Source organism: Oryzias latipes, chromosome 4 (genome assembly GCF_053564925.1).
Source record: "Oryzias latipes strain Hd-rR chromosome 4, Olatipes_Hd-rR_3.1".
NCBI lineage: Eukaryota > Metazoa > Chordata > Actinopteri > Beloniformes > Adrianichthyidae > Oryzias > Oryzias latipes.
Genome location: NC_136240.1, coordinates 2,751,071 through 2,770,069, shown reverse-complemented (window position 1 = coordinate 2,770,069; position 18,999 = coordinate 2,751,071). Strand labels below are relative to the sequence as shown.

Sequence of the window (18,999 nt, the reverse complement as noted above, 5' to 3'; positions counted from 1 at the left end):
ATCAGGGCTCGGCAGCCTCGATGCCGCTCTTGTTGTCTGCTTGGCTGAACACTGTGGCTTAAAGCAAAAAAGCAAAGCAGCTCTCAGAAAGACGAGCCTGCTCTCCAATATTGACTCTGGCCCGTCTCCTGGGGGTGTTGTCGGCAGGCCGATCACTCCTACGTCTTGTCATTATTGTAAGTAACCCCCCCACACACACACACTCTATACTGGACTTCACTCATTTGGATTTGTGGTAAAGCTGAGCTTTGCTTCATAAAAGTTTCCATCAACAGCAGCAAATAACAACAGGGTCAAATGAGGAGAGCATGGCCCCCGGCTGGCGGGGTGGAGGCTGGGCCGGCAGGCACGGCTTTGGCCTCTTTTGGTGTCTTCACAGACTGAGTCTCCTCCTCAGCCATCCTGACAGAGTGACTGGCGGCTGGACAGTGACAGTTCAACCATGCCTAACTGACTGAAGCCCCAACTCATTGGATGGAGAGGGGGTGTCAATGACAGCAGTTCTGTCTCTATTTGTTCTGCTGTCTTTTTAGGTGACGTGCTGTAAGGAAATACACACCTCACAATTACTTATGGATAATGTTATTTAGTGTTTAGTGTTTTTCCCATTTTAATTAAACAGTTAAAAGTCCCCTTTCCTAATAATTAATGACAACAAACACCACTTTCATTAGTTTTTAATGTATTATCTCAATATTAAGACAATAACAAATATAGCCTCAAATAACAAACATTGACCATGTCGATAGCGGGTATATTTACCTCATGATGTTGTTCTGAGGATTCTACTCTTCCCCCAAGTGCAGTTCTGCCGGCTCACTTGTGGATGGGATACGATTATCCGTTCTCTGCTGTAGCTGTTCCCTGACATGCTCTATGGAGTTCAGGTCAGAGGTCATTGCTGGCCAGACCATTCGAAGCTCTCTGACTTCCTGACATATCTGGCACCATGTGGTGGAGGCACTATGATCCATGAACAGAAAGTTGGGCGTGTGCTGGATGATGAAGATTCTATGATGTCTCTGAGGTATAACCAGATAAGGTTTGCTATGACTGGTGATGTCTGCCCAGACTATTGAATCTGGTCCACCAAACCAAAACCTGGGGACCATGTTGACCTCAACCTGTTCCTCACCTCGCCATCTCCAGCAGAGCTGAGGATCATCATTTCTGTTCAAGATGACCAAACATTCATCATTGAACTGGACGGTAGACCATTGCTGCATTGTCCAGGTCACGTGGTCTTGTACTGCAAACCATAGCGGAGTCTTGGTGTTACCTGCAATGGTTGTCTGTCATTCCAGTCAAAGTAGTGGAGTCAGTTGTGAATGGTTTGTCTGGAAACCCCAGTACACCTTGCATCTGGTAAACGGGCCTGCATCTGTTTGGCGTTTGCTAAACCATGTCTGAGGTCAGAGGTCCTTAGGTTCTGGTCATGGTTGTGGTCTGTCACTGGCGGAGCTCCACTCCTGGGTCTGTTCCAAACTCTGTCAGTAGTTCTGTGTCCTGATGCAAGTCTGCTGATGACACTTTGAGACTCACCAAGTTCACCTGGACCATCTGACTGTCTACTACCAACATGAAATCGTGCTACGGTCAAGTGGTGCTGCTCGTTGGTTAAGCGACGTCGTATGTTCATGGCTGTTTGAATGATAAACTAAAATCAGCTTTTTACCCACAGAATGTTGACTTTGATGAAACGTTCTTTTAGAATTTTTTTGGTGTTAGTTCAGATGTTAAGACAGTGAACTGAACCATTATGAGACCATTATGTGGAAAACCCTAAATGAGGTGTGTCTATCACTACAATACTATTACCTCCCTATCTCGACAATCTGTGAAGTGAAACAGTGTTTACAACATCCAATGAGTTTTTCACGATGTCTCAGAACATGTTTTGAGCAGTGTGGCTGGTTTGGCTATTTTCACACATAATACTCCTAAATACTGTATGGATCGTCAGACATCTCACTGTACTGAAAAAGTACTTCCCCCTTTCCAAATGAGCTCATGGGGCTCTGTGACCCCCTGCCCTCAATCTGAAGTGTTAGCGGAAGAGAACCCGGTGTGCTGTTCAGGTCCTTCATCACAGTCAGCACATTCCACACAAACAGACTTAACATTAGCGCATGTCCGTAAATGAGATTTCCGAGTAAATGCACATAATTCTAGTCCAATAAAGTGAATTATTTAAGGATTTTATTGTTGTGCTTCAGACAGAGAAGCTAAGGAGTCTTCTGTTGCACCCTAGTGTGTGTGTGTGTGTGTGTGTGTGTGTGTGTGCTATACCCTGATGGAAAACCTGCACAAACCAATGCTACGAAATGCTTCTGGATCTGTCTGAAAACACTGTGACCTCATGTGCTTGTTTTCTACAGATGATGTCTGTAACAAAGCCTTTAAACTTCGCAATCTGTTTAAGAAAATAAAGCTGTTTGTTTCCAAAAACCCACATCAGTGCCACATTAGTAGCATCAAATTATTAATTTGCAGCTGACAAAATTCTTCATACTACAGAGAAACACAGCATGACACTTTTCAGACAGAAAAACTAAGAAAGATTTAAAAACTTTTCCTTTTCCTGATGGATAATTTCAACACAATACATTTGTTTTTACTTATACTTTTACTTTATGGAAGCAACAATTTAGATTTTTCTGTCTTTTTCAGTTGGAGGTTGACTTGTTCACCTAAACATACAGTATTTGATTTAAAACATGTGGTCTAGAGGTGACGTTAGGACATTTTAAAGGGGGTCAGAAGAGCCAGATTTTTTTAATTATTTACTTTTTTCTTTTCTTTTAACTTGTCCTGTCCAGCAGCTGAGCAACAGATGAGAGCTGAAAGCCTCTTGTGTTGGACATTTTTACTGTTACAAGAGGGATTATGAAACATTTAACACACTAGGTGTATATTTAAATAAACCCCTTTTGTAATTTAGGCTAAACTTTATTCATCTTACTCATATCTGTAACAGTCTTTTGTTGGACCAGATGGAAAAGAAAAGAAGGGAAAAAGAGAGAGGGATGCCAGAGAGGGGGGGGGGGTGTAGGCGGGTAATAAAAGAGGAGGGGGGGTAGAACCGTGAAGCAGCATAAGGCAACAAGTTGCTGGATGTTTACAATCATTACAGTCAGGTTTATAAGTAATGTAAATCCAAAAGGTCCTGTCCACACACACACACCCAAATGTCACAAACATACCTGTGGGCTCCAAAAATGCCCACATACAAAACATATCAACATGTACACAATACAACTGATGTTCACACACACATACTTATGCATTTGGACCGACCCATGTAAAATATGTCATTTAGTCACTCAAACTATTTGTGCAAAGGTGAGATAGCGCCTGTGCTTGAGTGGGTCTTTATGTTCTTCTAGAGTGGGTGATGGAATGTAAAAAGGAGGAGGGAGAGTACCCAGGCATCCCCACACCAAGACCCCTGCCGTAGCAGTACCGGCAGCGAGGACCCCCCCCCCATAACACCCGTACGGCAGCAGATAGAGAACAACTGCCCGCCGGGCAATCACATCCGCCACCCAGGCCAGGGCCAGCAGGACGGCCACGGATCGTACATATTTTTGAATTTTTAAAATGTATTTACATGAACCTGAATATAGAGCTTTAGTTGGTTCTGTCTAAAATATGTAACAAGACTTCCCGTTGTGATAGTAGGTAAATACAAAAATGATGAAGTTTACTTCAAACCCCTTTTGCTAACAAAGAGATCACACCAAGGTAGTGTTTGTTTTTAAAAACTTCAAGGCCTGTTCACACCGGGACGAATTTCGCCAGCGATATTCACCGACGTTTAACGCCTCGTGACTAAACAAAGGGCACCAATGTGAGTGTGCACACCGACGCGAAAATACGCCACGCGTCAAAGCGTCATTTTTTTAAAAACGCCTCGGGTTCGTTTTTTTTTTTTCGACGCGTTGCGTCGAAATCTATTCGACCAATGAGAATGGCGCTTTTGCTCACGTGTCTGGAGCTTCTGAAGTTACAGTAAAACACAACTTGGGGGCGCTCAAACACCAAACTGCCTTGCTGAGCACACATACCAGCGAAGAAGTTAGACGCCAAGTAGCGTCTACACTGCCGCGAAGAAATAATGACGGACATTCTAAAATATCCCCTTACCAAGTACCAGTTGGAGCTACTGGTGCTTGAAATATTCATGTTTTCTTTGTATTATTCTGACAAGCGCGTAAATACTTACTCTCTTCTTCTGAATGAAAAGCGACTTTAAGAAGCGTAAAGTTGCGCAGCGCCACCTTGTGTACAGGAGTATTTCTGTTTACATTAAGCGCCATCTAATGTCAGGGAATGAAATTGCATGTTCGTTCGGCTCATCGTCAGCGAAAATCGCCTGGGTGTGAACACAAAAAACGTGGCGAAAAACGCTGGCAAATAACGCCTGGCGAATATTCGTCCCGGTGTGTACGGGCCTTAACAGCTTTTTTTTACTTTCAAACATGTCTTGATGCAAATATTTGTCTACCAGTGTGGAAAACCTACTTAACCAGAGCCTGTGTGTTTTTTTACTTTCTTAAGCTTTTTACGGGGATCCAGTTTTGCCCTGAATCCCAGAATCCTTCAGGACCCCCCCCCCCCAGGAGCCTCTGTATCCTTCATCACAAAATCAAATGGTCTGTTATACAGTCCAGCTGAAAACATGCTTGCATGATTATCACATATTAAACAGGATTTGTTGCCAGAAAACCTTTATCCAATGGAGCCGATGCTTGTGAATTCCAGCGTGAAGCATTTGTCATCAAAGCCGTGATTTAGAATAGAGCCTATAGGTCTGACCAATAGGAGACCGGAGCTTCACATTAAGTCTGCAGCAGGCTCAGCAGACAGTTTCTCCCCACTCCTCTCCACCTGTTTGTAATCCAGGAAATTAATTTCCAAACTACATAAACATACTGGTATGCTACTTCTTACAGTCAGTCACCAGCTGTTCTTGATTCCAGACCAGACTGGCTCTTTTTTGTGTTACACATCATACTGTGTGCTTCATGTGTTGCTGCACGCTGTCTGAAGCATCGATAATGAGTCTTTGCTGCTTCGGGGAGCCTCCTTTCCTATCTGTGCCGTAAACCGGAGCCTCATCACTGTCATGTCAGTGCATGGTTGTCATCATTTTGCTCACGAGGCTGCAATATTGTAGAAAGACAGAGCATCTGTCAGGACTACTGATGAATTGTTGTGTAGGAATCCATCATTCTCCCTGTCTGGCCTGACCTGACTCATTCAACCCCCCCTACTCCTAGATGTCATTCCTTTTTTCCTGCCACACCCACTAAGTCGGGTGATGAAGGTCTGTCTGGAGCCTGAGCTGAATGACGGCTGACCTGCTGTCGGATTGAGTCTACACACATGGAGTAAGGTGTTGGGATGTCCTCGGATCCGTCAGAACAGCTGCTCTGGCCTTCTGCAGAATAACCCCCCCGCTTATGACAAGACAGAAGATAAGAGGTGGTTTGGGATTCCGGCTGTGAACATCTTAAATGGTTTTAAACATTTTTAAACCTTACTTTGGTACCTTTGAAGCCTCCTGCATGCTTGCAGGAGCCAGAGGAGGGGGTTAATCCTCCCTGTCTCAACTGCAGCTTGATGTGGCTGGAGGTCCTGTGGGGTCTGCTTTAACCATAATCCCTAAAGAGAGATGAGACACGGGAAGCCGGAGACTCATCCCCTTTGAGTCCCAGATCAGGGAACAAAATGTGCACAATCTGGGGTGGGGGCTGGGTGAATCTCTCTATTCAGAGGAACTGACTAGGGAGAGGAAAGGGGTGTTTCTGTTTCCCGTAACCTGGCGTCATGTCGGTGCCTGAGGCAGCCGCTGCCTGGCAGATTTGAAAACAGACATTTCCCGAGGGGGGATGTCAGTGAGAGCTTATTTATGTCAAACATGCTGGCACACATTGGAAAGACATGTCCTTCAATCAAGCACTGGTTGAAAGACACATTTCATTTCAATATACGGCTCAACTAAAGAGGCACATTTCCAGTTTCTCTGGTTGTACCTTCAGCTCACTCCACTTGTTTAAGTCCATCTTTTCTTTGAGGTGAAGATTTTGAAGTAATTTTGGGTTCCCCCTTCTTTCAGGTGGTTCTGTGAGGGGCGGGAGCTGCAAAACTCTCCTGACATACAGATCAGTACAGAGGGCGACCTGCAAACGCTAGTGATCGCCGAGGCCTTTGAGGACGACACCGGGCGCTACACCTGCGTGGCCTCCAACAGCCTGGGAGCAGAAAACACCTCTGCTGAGGTGTACATCGAAGGTCAGACAACAAATCCCAGGTCACCTTATGGCACCACTATGGCAGGGAGCCCTCAGCTTTGCAATTGTTCCACCTGAATCTGCAAGAACTTCTGTGCGCTTTATGGCTCACTTTCTATTGACATATTAGGACCCAAAACTCCTCCAGTCCTGAAACTAGTTCCATTGATTACAGTAAAAAAGTCCCCTCAGACAATCAAAGGAGAACCCACTTTCACACTGGCCTGTTTGGTCTGCACCACAGTTAGTGTAGTTGGATAGTTTTGTTGTTGTGGACCCTGGTGTACAGGAACCGCTCTCTGACTCATCTTTCGAGGTGGTCTCAGTCGTTTCCAATCGAACTAAGCTTGGTCCGCTCAGAGCGGCACAACTGGACCAAAATGGCCACTGTAGCCAGGCATTATGGGATGTAAACAGAGTAGGAAAGTAGTAACCATGACGATGAGACACAGCCACTCATTGAAATGTGGTCAGATGAATGCAGGCTGATTAAAACAACTTTTGACGTGACACACGTCTATATAGATGAAAGTCTCAGACACAACCTTTCCTCCATTTACAATCCTGTTTTGAAATCACTGCACAAACATACGCAGCATGACAATAGGTAGTGTTATTTAGAGGTGTAACCCAGGACAGGTGATGAACTGGTGTTGTACCTGGTGTTGATACAGGTGTTCAAAATTGGGCAGCGAAATATCAAGTTTGAATGAACTATCCCGACAAGGATTGCAGGGATTCCATGATTTCTGCCTCTAGTTGCTATGCCCCGCCCTTGCAATTCCTGGCCAATGAGTGAAGAGATCTTTAGTCACATGTTTTTTTTTTTATAACCTGTACAGGTTTGGCCTTTTACACTCGTTGATAACTCTGTGCTGTGCCTAAGGCATAGCAGCTGCTGTAACCACAGCATGTTTCCAGAGAGTTTGAAAAAGCAAACAACACAAACATTTTCACGTTTTTAATATACCCCTGATTTCACAGAACTTTTGTAGGGTAAAATCCCTTTAAGGCCCAGCAGAGTCACTAAAGATGGTCAACAAAGACTAAGACAGAGAAAACAAAACTTTTGTGTCGAAACTAAAGGTTGATCTTTCTCCAGAAACACAGCTACTAACATTTGCTCATTTTTTTCTTAGCTTTGCTGTTCATTTAAGCACATTTGTCTGTGCTGTTCAGTGATGTTTTTGTCCTCCTGCAGGTGCGTCCTCATCAGACTCGGAGGCAGAAGGAGCCGGGTCAAAGTCCAGATCAGGAGCCATGCCTCAGTACGTTTTCACAGCCTGCATCTTATGACTTCTATTGTTATCTACTGAACCTTGCACTTTCCAGCATGTTAACAGAAATCTGCAGCAGCTGATTAGATCTGCTTCTCCATAGCTAAAACTCTCATAAAGTTTTCCCAGAACAAGAGAAAGCCATCCACATTTTTGGAAAGAATTACATCTCAGGGATGAGCTTCTGCTTTCTAATTTTAAACTTGTTCTGCAAGGACACGGTCCTCTGAGGTTTGAATGTCTTCATATGAACTCCTCCTGCCCAAAGGGCTGCATTTTGAGGAGCATTCATGCTGCACTCCACCCAGCAGTTCCAGCAAGTTTCAAAACACTTCCCAGCTCTTTTGATTGAGTCTTTCATAATTCTGCCTCCATCTGGATTCCTTCCTGCCGTGTCCCCTTTCCTCTTTGTTTACACTCTCAAGCCAAGATCTCTGATATCATCTGGACTGCCAGGGAGGCGGATTTCTTCCAAGTATTGTGTTTTAGCTTAAAGCCTTTCTGAGTCAGTTAGACACGGTTTCTGTTTTGCAGTAGCATATTTGTTAATTTACTGACTGATGTTTTGTTTATTTTAAGAGTGCAGAAAAAGACTTCTTCAATGTCCCTAACAATACGCTCATCATCGCCCAAAGCTCCAGAGGTTCCTCCTCATCGCTCCTATCTGGTCCAGTCCATGTCTCAGCCTCCACAGCGGGTAAGAAGCTCCAGACAGAGGAGCTCATGGGTTTCATGAAGGTTTTTAAATCCTCTTCTTGATGAAACTCCTGTTTCTTCCAGACGCAGAGCCCGGTGTCGCTGCTGCAGGGGAGCGATGTATCTGGTTCTCCCGTTTTCACCAAGGTTAGTCGGACCTTTTCAAGAATGCGTTTGGGCCGTCGCTGCTTGAGGGGCCTGTGGGATGTGGACACAAAGGTTGTTGTTGCATGAATACACGGTTCTTCAAGCTTGAGTCCTTTGATTTTTCTAGACAGCAGCTCTAAGTTCTGGCCCCTGCTGCAGGTTTTGCCCCATTTCTACCTCAAGGCCATCAACCCATTGGGCCTCCTTTAACGTGCAGCTCTGCAGCTGTCATTGGTGGGGGTCAGATTCAACACGCAGTTCAGACTCCCCAGCCCTCATCAATTGCCTCTCCCCACCAAGGTCTTGTGTCTGAGGTAGAGCTTCAAACCGTGCTGCTAAAGCACACGGTCAGGTCTCACGCAGCCTGTCGGCCCTAAATCATTTTTCACTTCATTAAGAAGAACATTTGTTTTTCTTCACCCTTATGTCCACCTCCTTTAAGAAATTCTGCTGAGCTAATCATCTCAATGGGATGGAATGGCTTCTGGTAGAGTGAGTGCTTTAATGTCCCAGACCCATGATGTATGTTGGAAACCCAGCAGGAGGCTCTCACCGACCTGACGTTCCTCCGGTGTGAGCGTTCATCAGGTGCTGTGGAATTGACTGGAGGTTGGACTCTGCTTTACATTTTCTGGCTGGCGTCGTCCTCACATCCAGCACATTGATAGAATTCCTTCATGGAAAACTGGAAAAGGCCTAATGTTGGAACAGGTGCCATCTCTCATGAGGGAACTCAGATAAATATCCAGTAAATATCCAAAAACACATTCAATCATTTATTCTAATCTCTTGGTGCCTCGAAGGTTGTTGTGGATTTACTTGAGTGTTCCAGCTTTAGCTGCAGAATGTCTGAGTCTGAAGGGAACATTTTACAAGATTAAAATAAGAGGAATTATGGGTAAAATAATGTTCGCTGCACAACCTTCCAGCCATTCATGGTTAGATTACATGTTTCTCCCATCAACCCCAGCTCTCCTTCCTTTGTAAACATCACTTCTAAAAAAAAATCCAAGTTGTCTAGATTTGATTTTCTTCAATAGAAGAGTTTGTCTCTTTGGTAACTTCAGACCTAACATCCCTCATTTCTCCTGGAATTGATTCTCACGAGTAAAATGCATTTATTAGGATGCATCTAGATGTGTGAGTTCAAAAACTTTTAGTCCCTCTCTGATCATCTTTTTATCTTTTTTCAAAGTGTTCCCAGTGGTCTTTCATGAAACACCAGTCTGAGTGCAGAGCTGCAGGAGTTTATCAGAGATTCACCTCTGAGTTTGTGGGGGGGGCCGTTGGCGAAAAGTAAGCCTGCCCCCGTTCCCCTCCCTGTTGATGAGAGATCTCTATTTATGCCCGGGAATGCTTTAGAAAAGGAATCATTAATAAACTATTAGACATTAACAAGCATTAGTAATGTAGTATTAATGGTCTCCTTCGCTCGGGCTGTGTTGGTCCCTTTGACTGAGGGGGTCCGGGGTCCGGAGAGGCCCCCCTCTCAGTCCGGCCACTTGACCTGGGGAGGATCTGGTCCACTAATGATCACAAGGTACACTTTGGCAGTGAGTTTTCATTTCCACTCCCACTGTCACACTGTCACGCCGCTTCCTGTCTGCTATATCCATCGCTCCTAACCATCAGTGTAGTTGGTGATGGACAATTCAGATATTTTCCAGGTGCTCCATGCTCAGTTTTAAAAGCTCGTCTTAGTGTGAGGATTTCATTCTGAGATGTAACATTTTTCTCTTTTGCTGATCTAAATGTTGTGAAGCTCAAAACCCCTACCTTCTTAAACGAGCGTGTGGCACTCATATCCTCTGACTTCCTCCCTCTCTATTTTTTTCTTCTATTTCACCCCCCCCCCTACACACACACACTTTTCCTTCCCCCTCTCTCTACCCTCTGTAAAAAAAAAGAAAATATATGTTAATATATTCCCAACAATTTGAACAAGGAAATCCTAATTCTTGTTTAATATGTTCTCCATAATCTTAAAAAAGCCACAAGAACATATTAAAAAAACACCTAAAACATTATGGTTATCAGAGCGGGTCTTTGAGTGACTGGAGGAAGATGTCCTCAGTCAGAAATGAAAACAAAAACTGTAAGATCTGTTCTTCTTCAGAGAAAGACGTGCTGATTATGACGATGGGTTCTTCCAATAAGGAATGAAATCAGCAGCCAGAGAATCTGAATATTAAGCTGTCGTTTGTGTCCTTCCTCCCTAAACCGTGGTGCAGCACTTACAGGATGCTCAGGCCTCAGAGGGTCAAGTGGTGGTTCTGGAGTGCCGGGTCCGAGGAAGCCCTCCTCCACAGGTCCGGTGGTACAGAGAAGGAAACGAGATCCTGGACTCCCCTGACTTTCGGATATTACAGAAAAGTCAGTGCAGCTTTTTGCCGTTTGGAATGTTTCAGCTGTGGTTGTAATTATCTGCTAAGAGATATTTTTCTGTCCTCTCCTTCTCGGCCTGCGATGCATCAGAGCCTCGATCAGCTGCTGAGCCAGGTATGTTTCTGTTTCTACACCATTCACATCTCCGTTTACTGTCAGACAACTTAATTCAGAAAAAAAAAACAATCTCCAGCTGAGCTGCAGCTTCTTTCACAATCAGAGATCAGACTGGATCTGTTGAGTGGAGGGATTTTTTCTTCTAACGCTGAAACAAAGTGTTTCATGTTTTCCTACGCCCAAAGCATGCATATCTGAGGACAATAAAAGACACTGCAGCCCCTGACAAACAATAGTTCAAGAAAATGTTTCTGTGAGTCAAGCCGATACAGTGCTTTTATTTCTTTTTGCCTCACTTTTTTAATGTTACTCACAAAAGATCAGGATTTTCAAAAACAAACAACAACAAACAACAAACAAACAAACAACAAAGAAAGACTAAATCTGCTGCAGCAGGTAATCAGAAAAACCTGGAGCAAAAGATGCATGGAAACTTCAATCATGATGAAGAGTTGAGACAATGACTTGTGAAGGAAGGAATACCTGTAAGACAAGAAAGTCAGGAACAGAAGGCTGATGGTGGCAGGAATAATGAAAACAAGACAAATAAAGAACGAAATGATACTTTCTTACAAAGTTATGATGGCATAATCCAAGTTTTCACATGTGAAAGTAAAAAAGCAAAAACAAATCCAGTTCTCATTAGTTGGTGGACTGGTTGATCCACTCAGAAGCCAGCAGTTACTACATCTGATTAGGAGTCTCAGCACAGCTTTGGATAGAGATTAATATGAGACATCAGCCTTTGGGTGACGTCACACTGACTCGGTCCAGTTCTCATGTACAGTCAACGCTTTGAACTAGTTTCAGTCACACATTCAGAAAAAGACGCAAAGAAGATAATAATAAAGAAAACCAGGTAACACTTTATATTAAGATTCATTAACAAGCTCTGTTAACACATTAACAAGCATTATAAATGAATTTATAGGGTGTTAGTAAGACATTTATTAGTACAATAAGTCTTATAAGGTTTATTAAATTACTTAGTTAACACATTTACAAGCATTATTATTAGGATGTTTTCAAGATGCTAATGATGCATTTACTGATATTATAGGTGCTTAACAAATGTGTCAGTGTTAATAAGCTTAATAAGATTTATTAACAACCTTTGTTAACAAATTAAGAAGTATTATTATTGTTTGGGGTTCTAGTAAGATATTTATTAGCATTATAGATGCCTGACACAAGCCGAAGTGTTCATAAGTTTAATAAGTTTTATTAAATAACTTAACAAATTAATAGGCTTTATTAATGTGTCAGATGCTAGTAAGATACTTATTAGCATTATAGATGTCTTGCAAATACCTGAAAGTGTTAATAAGATTTATTAACATCTAAGGTCAGACCATTGTCTTCTAAATTCATATTACTAAACTGCTTATAAGCTTTACAAATGTATTAATTAACTCTGTTAATAGTTTATTAATTGTTTTGCAGCACCTCATCTAAAGTGTGGACGTTTTTTAGCACCAACAACCACAAAGCATAAAGATTGTAAAAAGAACTTTAAGTTAAATTACAAAGTAATTTAATAAACCTTATTAGACTTATTGTACTAATAAATGTCTTACTAACACCCTATAAATTCATTTATAATGCTTGTTAATGTGTTAACAGAGCTTGTTAATGAATCTTAATATAAAGTGTTACCGAAAACCAGGGGTACAAAATAACCTCTCTTAATGGAAATTAAGAAGGTAATTTGCCTATTCTATTCTATTCTATTCTATTCTATTCTATTCTATTCTATTCTATTCCAAACGGTTGCTGCTGACTAACCCTCGGTAGTCTCTGCACTCACTGGTGAGTTGTCCATCACATTGGCCGTTTACAATGACTTGGGGAATAAAACTGCCCCCCTCCCGCCATTAGTATAGTTTTCAATCAAAGTTTTTGGTTTAAAGGAGTTATGACGCATAATTGTGAAACCATTTGGAAAAAAACTTTATCACCTAGTTTTGAGCTTTGGTTTGCTTTGTTTGTGATTTTTGTTAAATTAAATTACATTTTTGTTAGATTAAAAATGGTTTGATCTCAGTTTTTGTGATTTTTTCTGAAAACTAACAACATGTATCACTTGGATTTGTGTTTTTTGTAAAGTTTCCGGTTAATGGTGGATTTTGTGTGATATTTCATAAAAAAATTTCTGTTAAAAAAAAAGCTGGGGTTATACTAAACACGATGCCACAAAAACAATTTTAACCCATAAGAACCCAGACCCATTTTTCTTAATAATACAATTATGTGTATTTGACCACAAACCCAGAGGACCTCCCAGTCTGATATGTTCTGCTACACTGATGTCACCATGAGGTCTTAGGGGTTAAGGATAAATTAGAGAACATTGAAGAGTAGTTAAAGGTTAATACTCTTCAATGTTAATAACCATGGAAAGTGTCCTTCTCTGTTTATTGTTCAGTATTTAATGTCTGAATATTTAATTATACAGAATCTATGTGATTTCAAAAAGTTCAATCAATAGGTTTGTATAAATGTTTGGTAGTCAATCACTGTTACAGTAAGGAAACCGTTTTATGAACTTTGCTTTAGTTCCTTGAAATCTGAGGAGGATTCCCACCTGTGTGAGTCATGCAGGCGTCCCTGAACATCTGCGTCTGCGTCTGCTGTCTGTCTGCGATGACTCATCAGTCTGCCTGACAAACCCTCATCTGTCGTGCAGAAATGGTCCTTTGGTCCAGCGGGTCACATTTCATGACAAAGTTGCCTCTCGTGATTTCAGAGGAGATCTGCACGTTGGTGATAGCTGAGGCTTTTCCGGAGGACGGTGGTCTGTTCTGCTGCACGGCATCCAATCCCTGCGGTTCTGTTGGCAGCTCGGCCCGGCTCACCGTCACTTCAGGTGCGTCCAGCACAGATCATCATTATCTGAAGCACCACAGCACGTGTACTGTCTGTATTTCTGTTCTGGAGCAAAAAGCAGACAGATGTGAATGTGCCTTCTGATTTCTGCCTCCAAACAACTGACATCTCAGGAAGTGATGGTAAAGGAGTCCCAGACTGATCATCACACAGATGTTTGGTTGTCTGGTCATTCCCTGGAGCTGCTGTGGTTTGGAGTTTGGAAAACTGTTCTCACATGTCTACACAGAGTGTTGTTCTGTGTGTGAGTGTTGAGTCAGAGAAAGGTCAGAGTTCAGAGGGGATTCTGATGGTGCTCACGCGGGCCGGGCCATGTTTTTACAGCACAGAACTCCCCACACAGGCTAAATAAACAGGACTGTACCAGTTTTGACTGAACCAGCTGTTGGTGCAGATCAGCTGAGTAACAGTTCAGTGATCAGTGGTGAATGTGTCATCCACAAGTCTAAGCCTTTTCCCCCCTCCTCCTCTTTGTTTCCTCTGCAGCAGAGGATTTGTCCACTAACAGCATGTCTGGTGACAGCTCGGGTTTTGAGGATACAGTTTCCTTCCCTCCACCTCCACTCCCCACTGAGATCCCCCACCTGGAGCCACCCAAGACGCTGCCTCCATCCGGCTCTGAGGCCTTCCACAGCGAGGAGCTGGAGATCTGGCCCAGCATGTCGGCTGCATCTCCGGTCCAGATCGCTCCAGACGCACAGGAGAAGCAGGAAGACAGTCAGCAGAATGGACATCACCCTTCCCCGCCTCCAATCAAAAAGACCACGCCCCCTCCTCCACCTCTGCCGCACACCAACCCAGATGATCCAGCAAAACCGCAAAGTCCTGCCCACATGACCCCAAGCTCCCCCCCAACTCCAGGAAAGCTGTCTCCATCTTCTGGAAGAGACGGCCCTCCACTGCCCACCAGGCCCAAGCCAAAGCTGTGAGTATGTGCTCAGACACTGAGACCTTCTGATGGGGTTGGACGTGTTAGGAAAGGAGAAGAACCCAGACATCAAGTGTGTTTGTGTCTAACACACACACACACACACACACACACACACACACACACACACACACATACACCCACACCCACACACACAGACACACACAGACACACCCACACACACACACACAGACACACACAGACACACACACACACACACACACACACACACATACACCCACACCCACACCCACACACACAGACACACACAGACACACCCACACCCACACCCACACACACAGACACACACGCACACACACACACACAGACAGACAGACACACTGACACACGCACACACCCACACACCCACACCCACACACACAGACACACACAGACACACCCACACACACACACACACACCCACACACACACACACACACACACCCACACACACAGACACACACAGACACCCACACACACAGACACACACCCACACACACACACACACTGACACACACGCACGCACGCACACACACACACACACACAGACAGACAGACACACTGACACACACGCACGCACGCACGCACACACACACACACGCACACACACAGTCACACGTACAAAGTATCTCCAGAGTCCTGCTGTGATTGGATCATCTGGGGATCTTTCTCTACTTGCTGCTCTTGCGGCTTCATTTCTTTCTTACGTCTTTGAAAGAACTTGGTGACGGGCTGGGATGACAAAAAGGGCATCAGGCATGAGAAAAGAGGCTGGCGTGCAGCAAAGCAGCCATTTTCAGAATGTGGTTGACAGTTTGATTCCCAGGAGTCTAAAATATCACAGACAATGAAGATTTAGGGAGGCGCATAGTCCTCAGAGGGTGAATATGAGATGACATTTCGTTTTTTTCCCTCTGGAATGACCATGTGGCTGCTGTCTAAATGTCTCTGGATTTGCTCATTTAACTTTAAGAAACTTCTTTGTTGCAGCTCAAATATTTTAGAGTAAACAAGCATGAAAACAAGGCTAACTCAAAAAGAAAAAGTAATTTTAAAAAAACTTCCAAAAGAGCTTCTGAAAGTCGGTAACATTATGTCTGTAAAACGAATAAAAACAGAAAAAAATCTGGTAACACTTTATATTAAGATTCCTTAACAAGCTTTGTTAACACATTAACAAGCATTATAAATGAATTTGGGGTGCTGCAAAACAATTCATAAACTGTTAACAAAGTTAATTAATACATTTGTTAAGCTTATAAGCAGTTTAGTAATATGGATTTAGAAGACAATGGTCTGCCTTAAGATGTTAATAAATCTTATTAACACTTTCAGGTATTTGCAAGAAATCTATAATGCCAATAAATACCTTACTAGCATCTTAATGTGTTTAGTTAGTTAATCAAACTTACAAGCTTATGAACACTTAGGCTTGTGTGAGACATCTATAATGCTAATAAATGTCTTACTAGAACCCCAAACATTAATAATACTTCGTAATTTGTTGACAAAGGTTGTTAATAAATCTTATTAAGCTTATTAACACTGACACATTTGTTAGGCATCTATCTATAATGCAAATAAATGTATCATTTGCATCTTGAAAACATCCTAATAATAATGCTTGTAAATGTGTTAACTAAATACTTTAATTAACCTTATTAGACTTATTGTACTAATACATGTCTTACTAACACCCTAAAAATTATATTATAATGCTTGTTAAGGCATTAACAAAGCTTGTTAAGGAATCTTAATATAAAGTTTTACCAAAAATCTGAAAAAATAAGGAGCTTCAAGATTCACAGAGCTGCACCACTTCTCCAAAACCAAAGGAACCCGAATGAGCTTCACTGTTTTGTTGTGGCGACTTCTGACAGGATGTGCTAAAAGCTGAACCACCAACCAAGCAGTTTTTAAATTAAAACTGTTAAAACTCAAGTTAAACTTGACTCAAGATAGAGATCAACATTTAAATGAGAAAACAGTCATCACTTGTGTGATTCCCCTCTCGCCAGCCTTTTGAGTTCTGAACTGTCATCTATTAAAGATGGTTGACTTCTGGCCCCAAACAGATGAAGTCAAACTTTTCACGCTACGAACGCCGCCATGTTGGAACCAGACAACGTCAGTCAGCAGTGATTTGTCCAAGTCAACATGTCGATGGCAGCCACTCACCAATCAGGAGTGAGCGTGTTGGAAGTCCACACCTTTACCTCTTGAAAACAGTCTGGAGAATCTGTCAGTCGAATGTTTCGACGAAGGGGCCAGCCATGGACTGTAAACGAGAACTATTGTTTATTCTGACCAATAGAATGACTGAATAAACAACTAGGAGAAAACCCTCATATTTACAGAGAGAACATGCAAACTCCACACGGAAAGATCCTAGCCCGGATTCAAACCAGAGTCGTCTCGCTGAGAGGCGAGAGCGCTATCCACTGGGCCACCGTACAGCCCCCCTTTTTTCAACATGTTCTTGATAGTTCGATATTTTTAACAATATTTTTTCATGAGTGTAAGTTATTCAAACTGACCAATCAGATGCCTCAATAAAAGCAAAACTTTCTAATGGTTTGGTTGACCCGTTTTCGAGTGCTCGGGTGGCTGAATATCAACAAACTCTGTCCTGATTAGCCTGAGTGGTTGCCATAGAAACAATGACTCAGACCAACCAATCACTGCTTACTGATGATTTCTGGTTCCAACATGGGGGCATCTGATCTAAAATGCGGACTTCATTTGGTTGGAGCCAAAGGTACATTGTCACACTTACTCGGTCTCAGATAGTCAGTGGGACCAGCGGGCACCACGTGATTTTATTGAGGCACCTGATCGTCAGTTAATAATTTGAATAGTTTGCAATAAAGAAGAAAGTCTAATGACAAAAGAATTAGGATTATTAAGAAAGTGAAAAGGTATCAGAGCAAGAATGGTTCTTCTGACACACAGTGACTGAGTGACAGCTGTTTATTTCTCTGTAGAAGTCTGAGTGAAAACCTGAGGATTTAAATCCTTATTTAAGTCCATGCATGAGGACAAAGAGGCTTAAGCTCATCACAAAGAGCAATGGAAACTGTTTTTAGTCTATTCTTGTGTTTTTACAAAAATAGAATTAGCTGGAAAAAAATCCCCAATAAAAAGAAAGGAAGACAATTCATCAAAACCTTTGTAATCTGGTTAAGAACACAATTACTGACCTTGTGAAACAAGCTCTAGTTCTTACATTTGTCACCTTAATTATAAATTGCTCTGCTTTCTTTTAATCTTCGATGTCGGTTTCTGATCTAAATTTTAAAGTTGAGGGTATTTAGGATATTTAAGGCTTTGCTTCCAGAGACACATAATTCATTTACAAAAGTCCTGTTAGAAAATCCCAGTTTTATTTTTAAAATGACTCACTGATTATGATAAAAGAGGCTCAGGTCTGGAATAAAGTAGCTGTAATTTGTTGGAAAAACAGACTGGAAGCTTGAATTTGTGTGCATTCTGGGAGCTGATGAGGTGGAGGAAGTTGTTGGGTGACTTGGCAGGAAGGGATGAATGGACTTCAGGAACCTACACTGTAAAAACAGACGCTGTGTTTTTGTGGGCTTAAGGACAAGATAGAGCAGGGGTTTGGTGTTCGATGCCTGGCGTTGATGCCAGACATCAGCACAAGAACCGAAGCAAATCTCAGGAGAGGGAGAGCCTCTTGATGCAAACTAAGGTTAGGTTTAAGACACAAAAACGGAGAGCAAGCTTGAAAGAAGCTTTTTGGAGGTGGACTATGTTCACCAAACCAAACGTCATATCATGAACTCTCTACTTGGTGCACATGAAATATGTAAGAAACCAAAGGTCTCTTGGCCTTGAAGTATGTTTGACTGTGAGTTGGTCTGGAAAACAAACCTGACTTCCAGAAACAACCTAAAACCACAGGACAGAAATGACAAAAGCCTGGAGAGAAAGCAACCTTCACACGTCTGCTGCATCCCAGGATCTGACCCTCTGGTTTAGCGGCAGCGTTCTGTTCAGGGTCTAACCATCTGTGAAGTAAACCTCAGGAGAACACCAGAGGCTCATGGGTGACCTGCCAGGAAATGGTAGATACTTGTATGGCGCTTTTCTACCTTCATCGTAGCTCAAAGTGCTTTAAAGTCACAGTTCCTTTCACCCAAGCAGACACACATTCACACACTGCTGTCTTGCCCAAGGACACTTCCACACATGGCTGGAATCGAGCTGCAATAATCTGATCAGAAGTCGACCGCCATACCGCTGCACC

At 42.7% G+C, this 18,999-nt stretch overlaps 1 protein-coding gene across 7 annotated transcripts in view; it reads left to right on the top strand.

Annotated features, from left to right (window-relative positions):
- palld (palladin, cytoskeletal associated protein) overlaps positions 1–18,999 on the top strand; it is a 69,670-nt gene that overhangs the window by 31,570 nt on the left and 19,101 nt on the right. For all 7 annotated transcript variants that reach the window (XM_023953897.2, XM_023953896.2, XM_078945437.1 and 4 more), the window contains 8 exons: positions 6,122–6,297; positions 7,498–7,564; positions 8,153–8,270; positions 8,354–8,416; positions 10,648–10,789; positions 10,892–10,915; positions 13,665–13,784; positions 14,291–14,729. In XM_023953897.2, the coding sequence (XP_023809665.1) occupies positions 6,122–6,297; positions 7,498–7,564; positions 8,153–8,270; positions 8,354–8,416; positions 10,648–10,789; positions 10,892–10,915; positions 13,665–13,784; positions 14,291–14,729 (1,149 nt within the window). The remainder of the gene's footprint in view (positions 1–6,121; positions 6,298–7,497; positions 7,565–8,152; positions 8,271–8,353; positions 8,417–10,647; positions 10,790–10,891; positions 10,916–13,664; positions 13,785–14,290; positions 14,730–18,999) is intronic.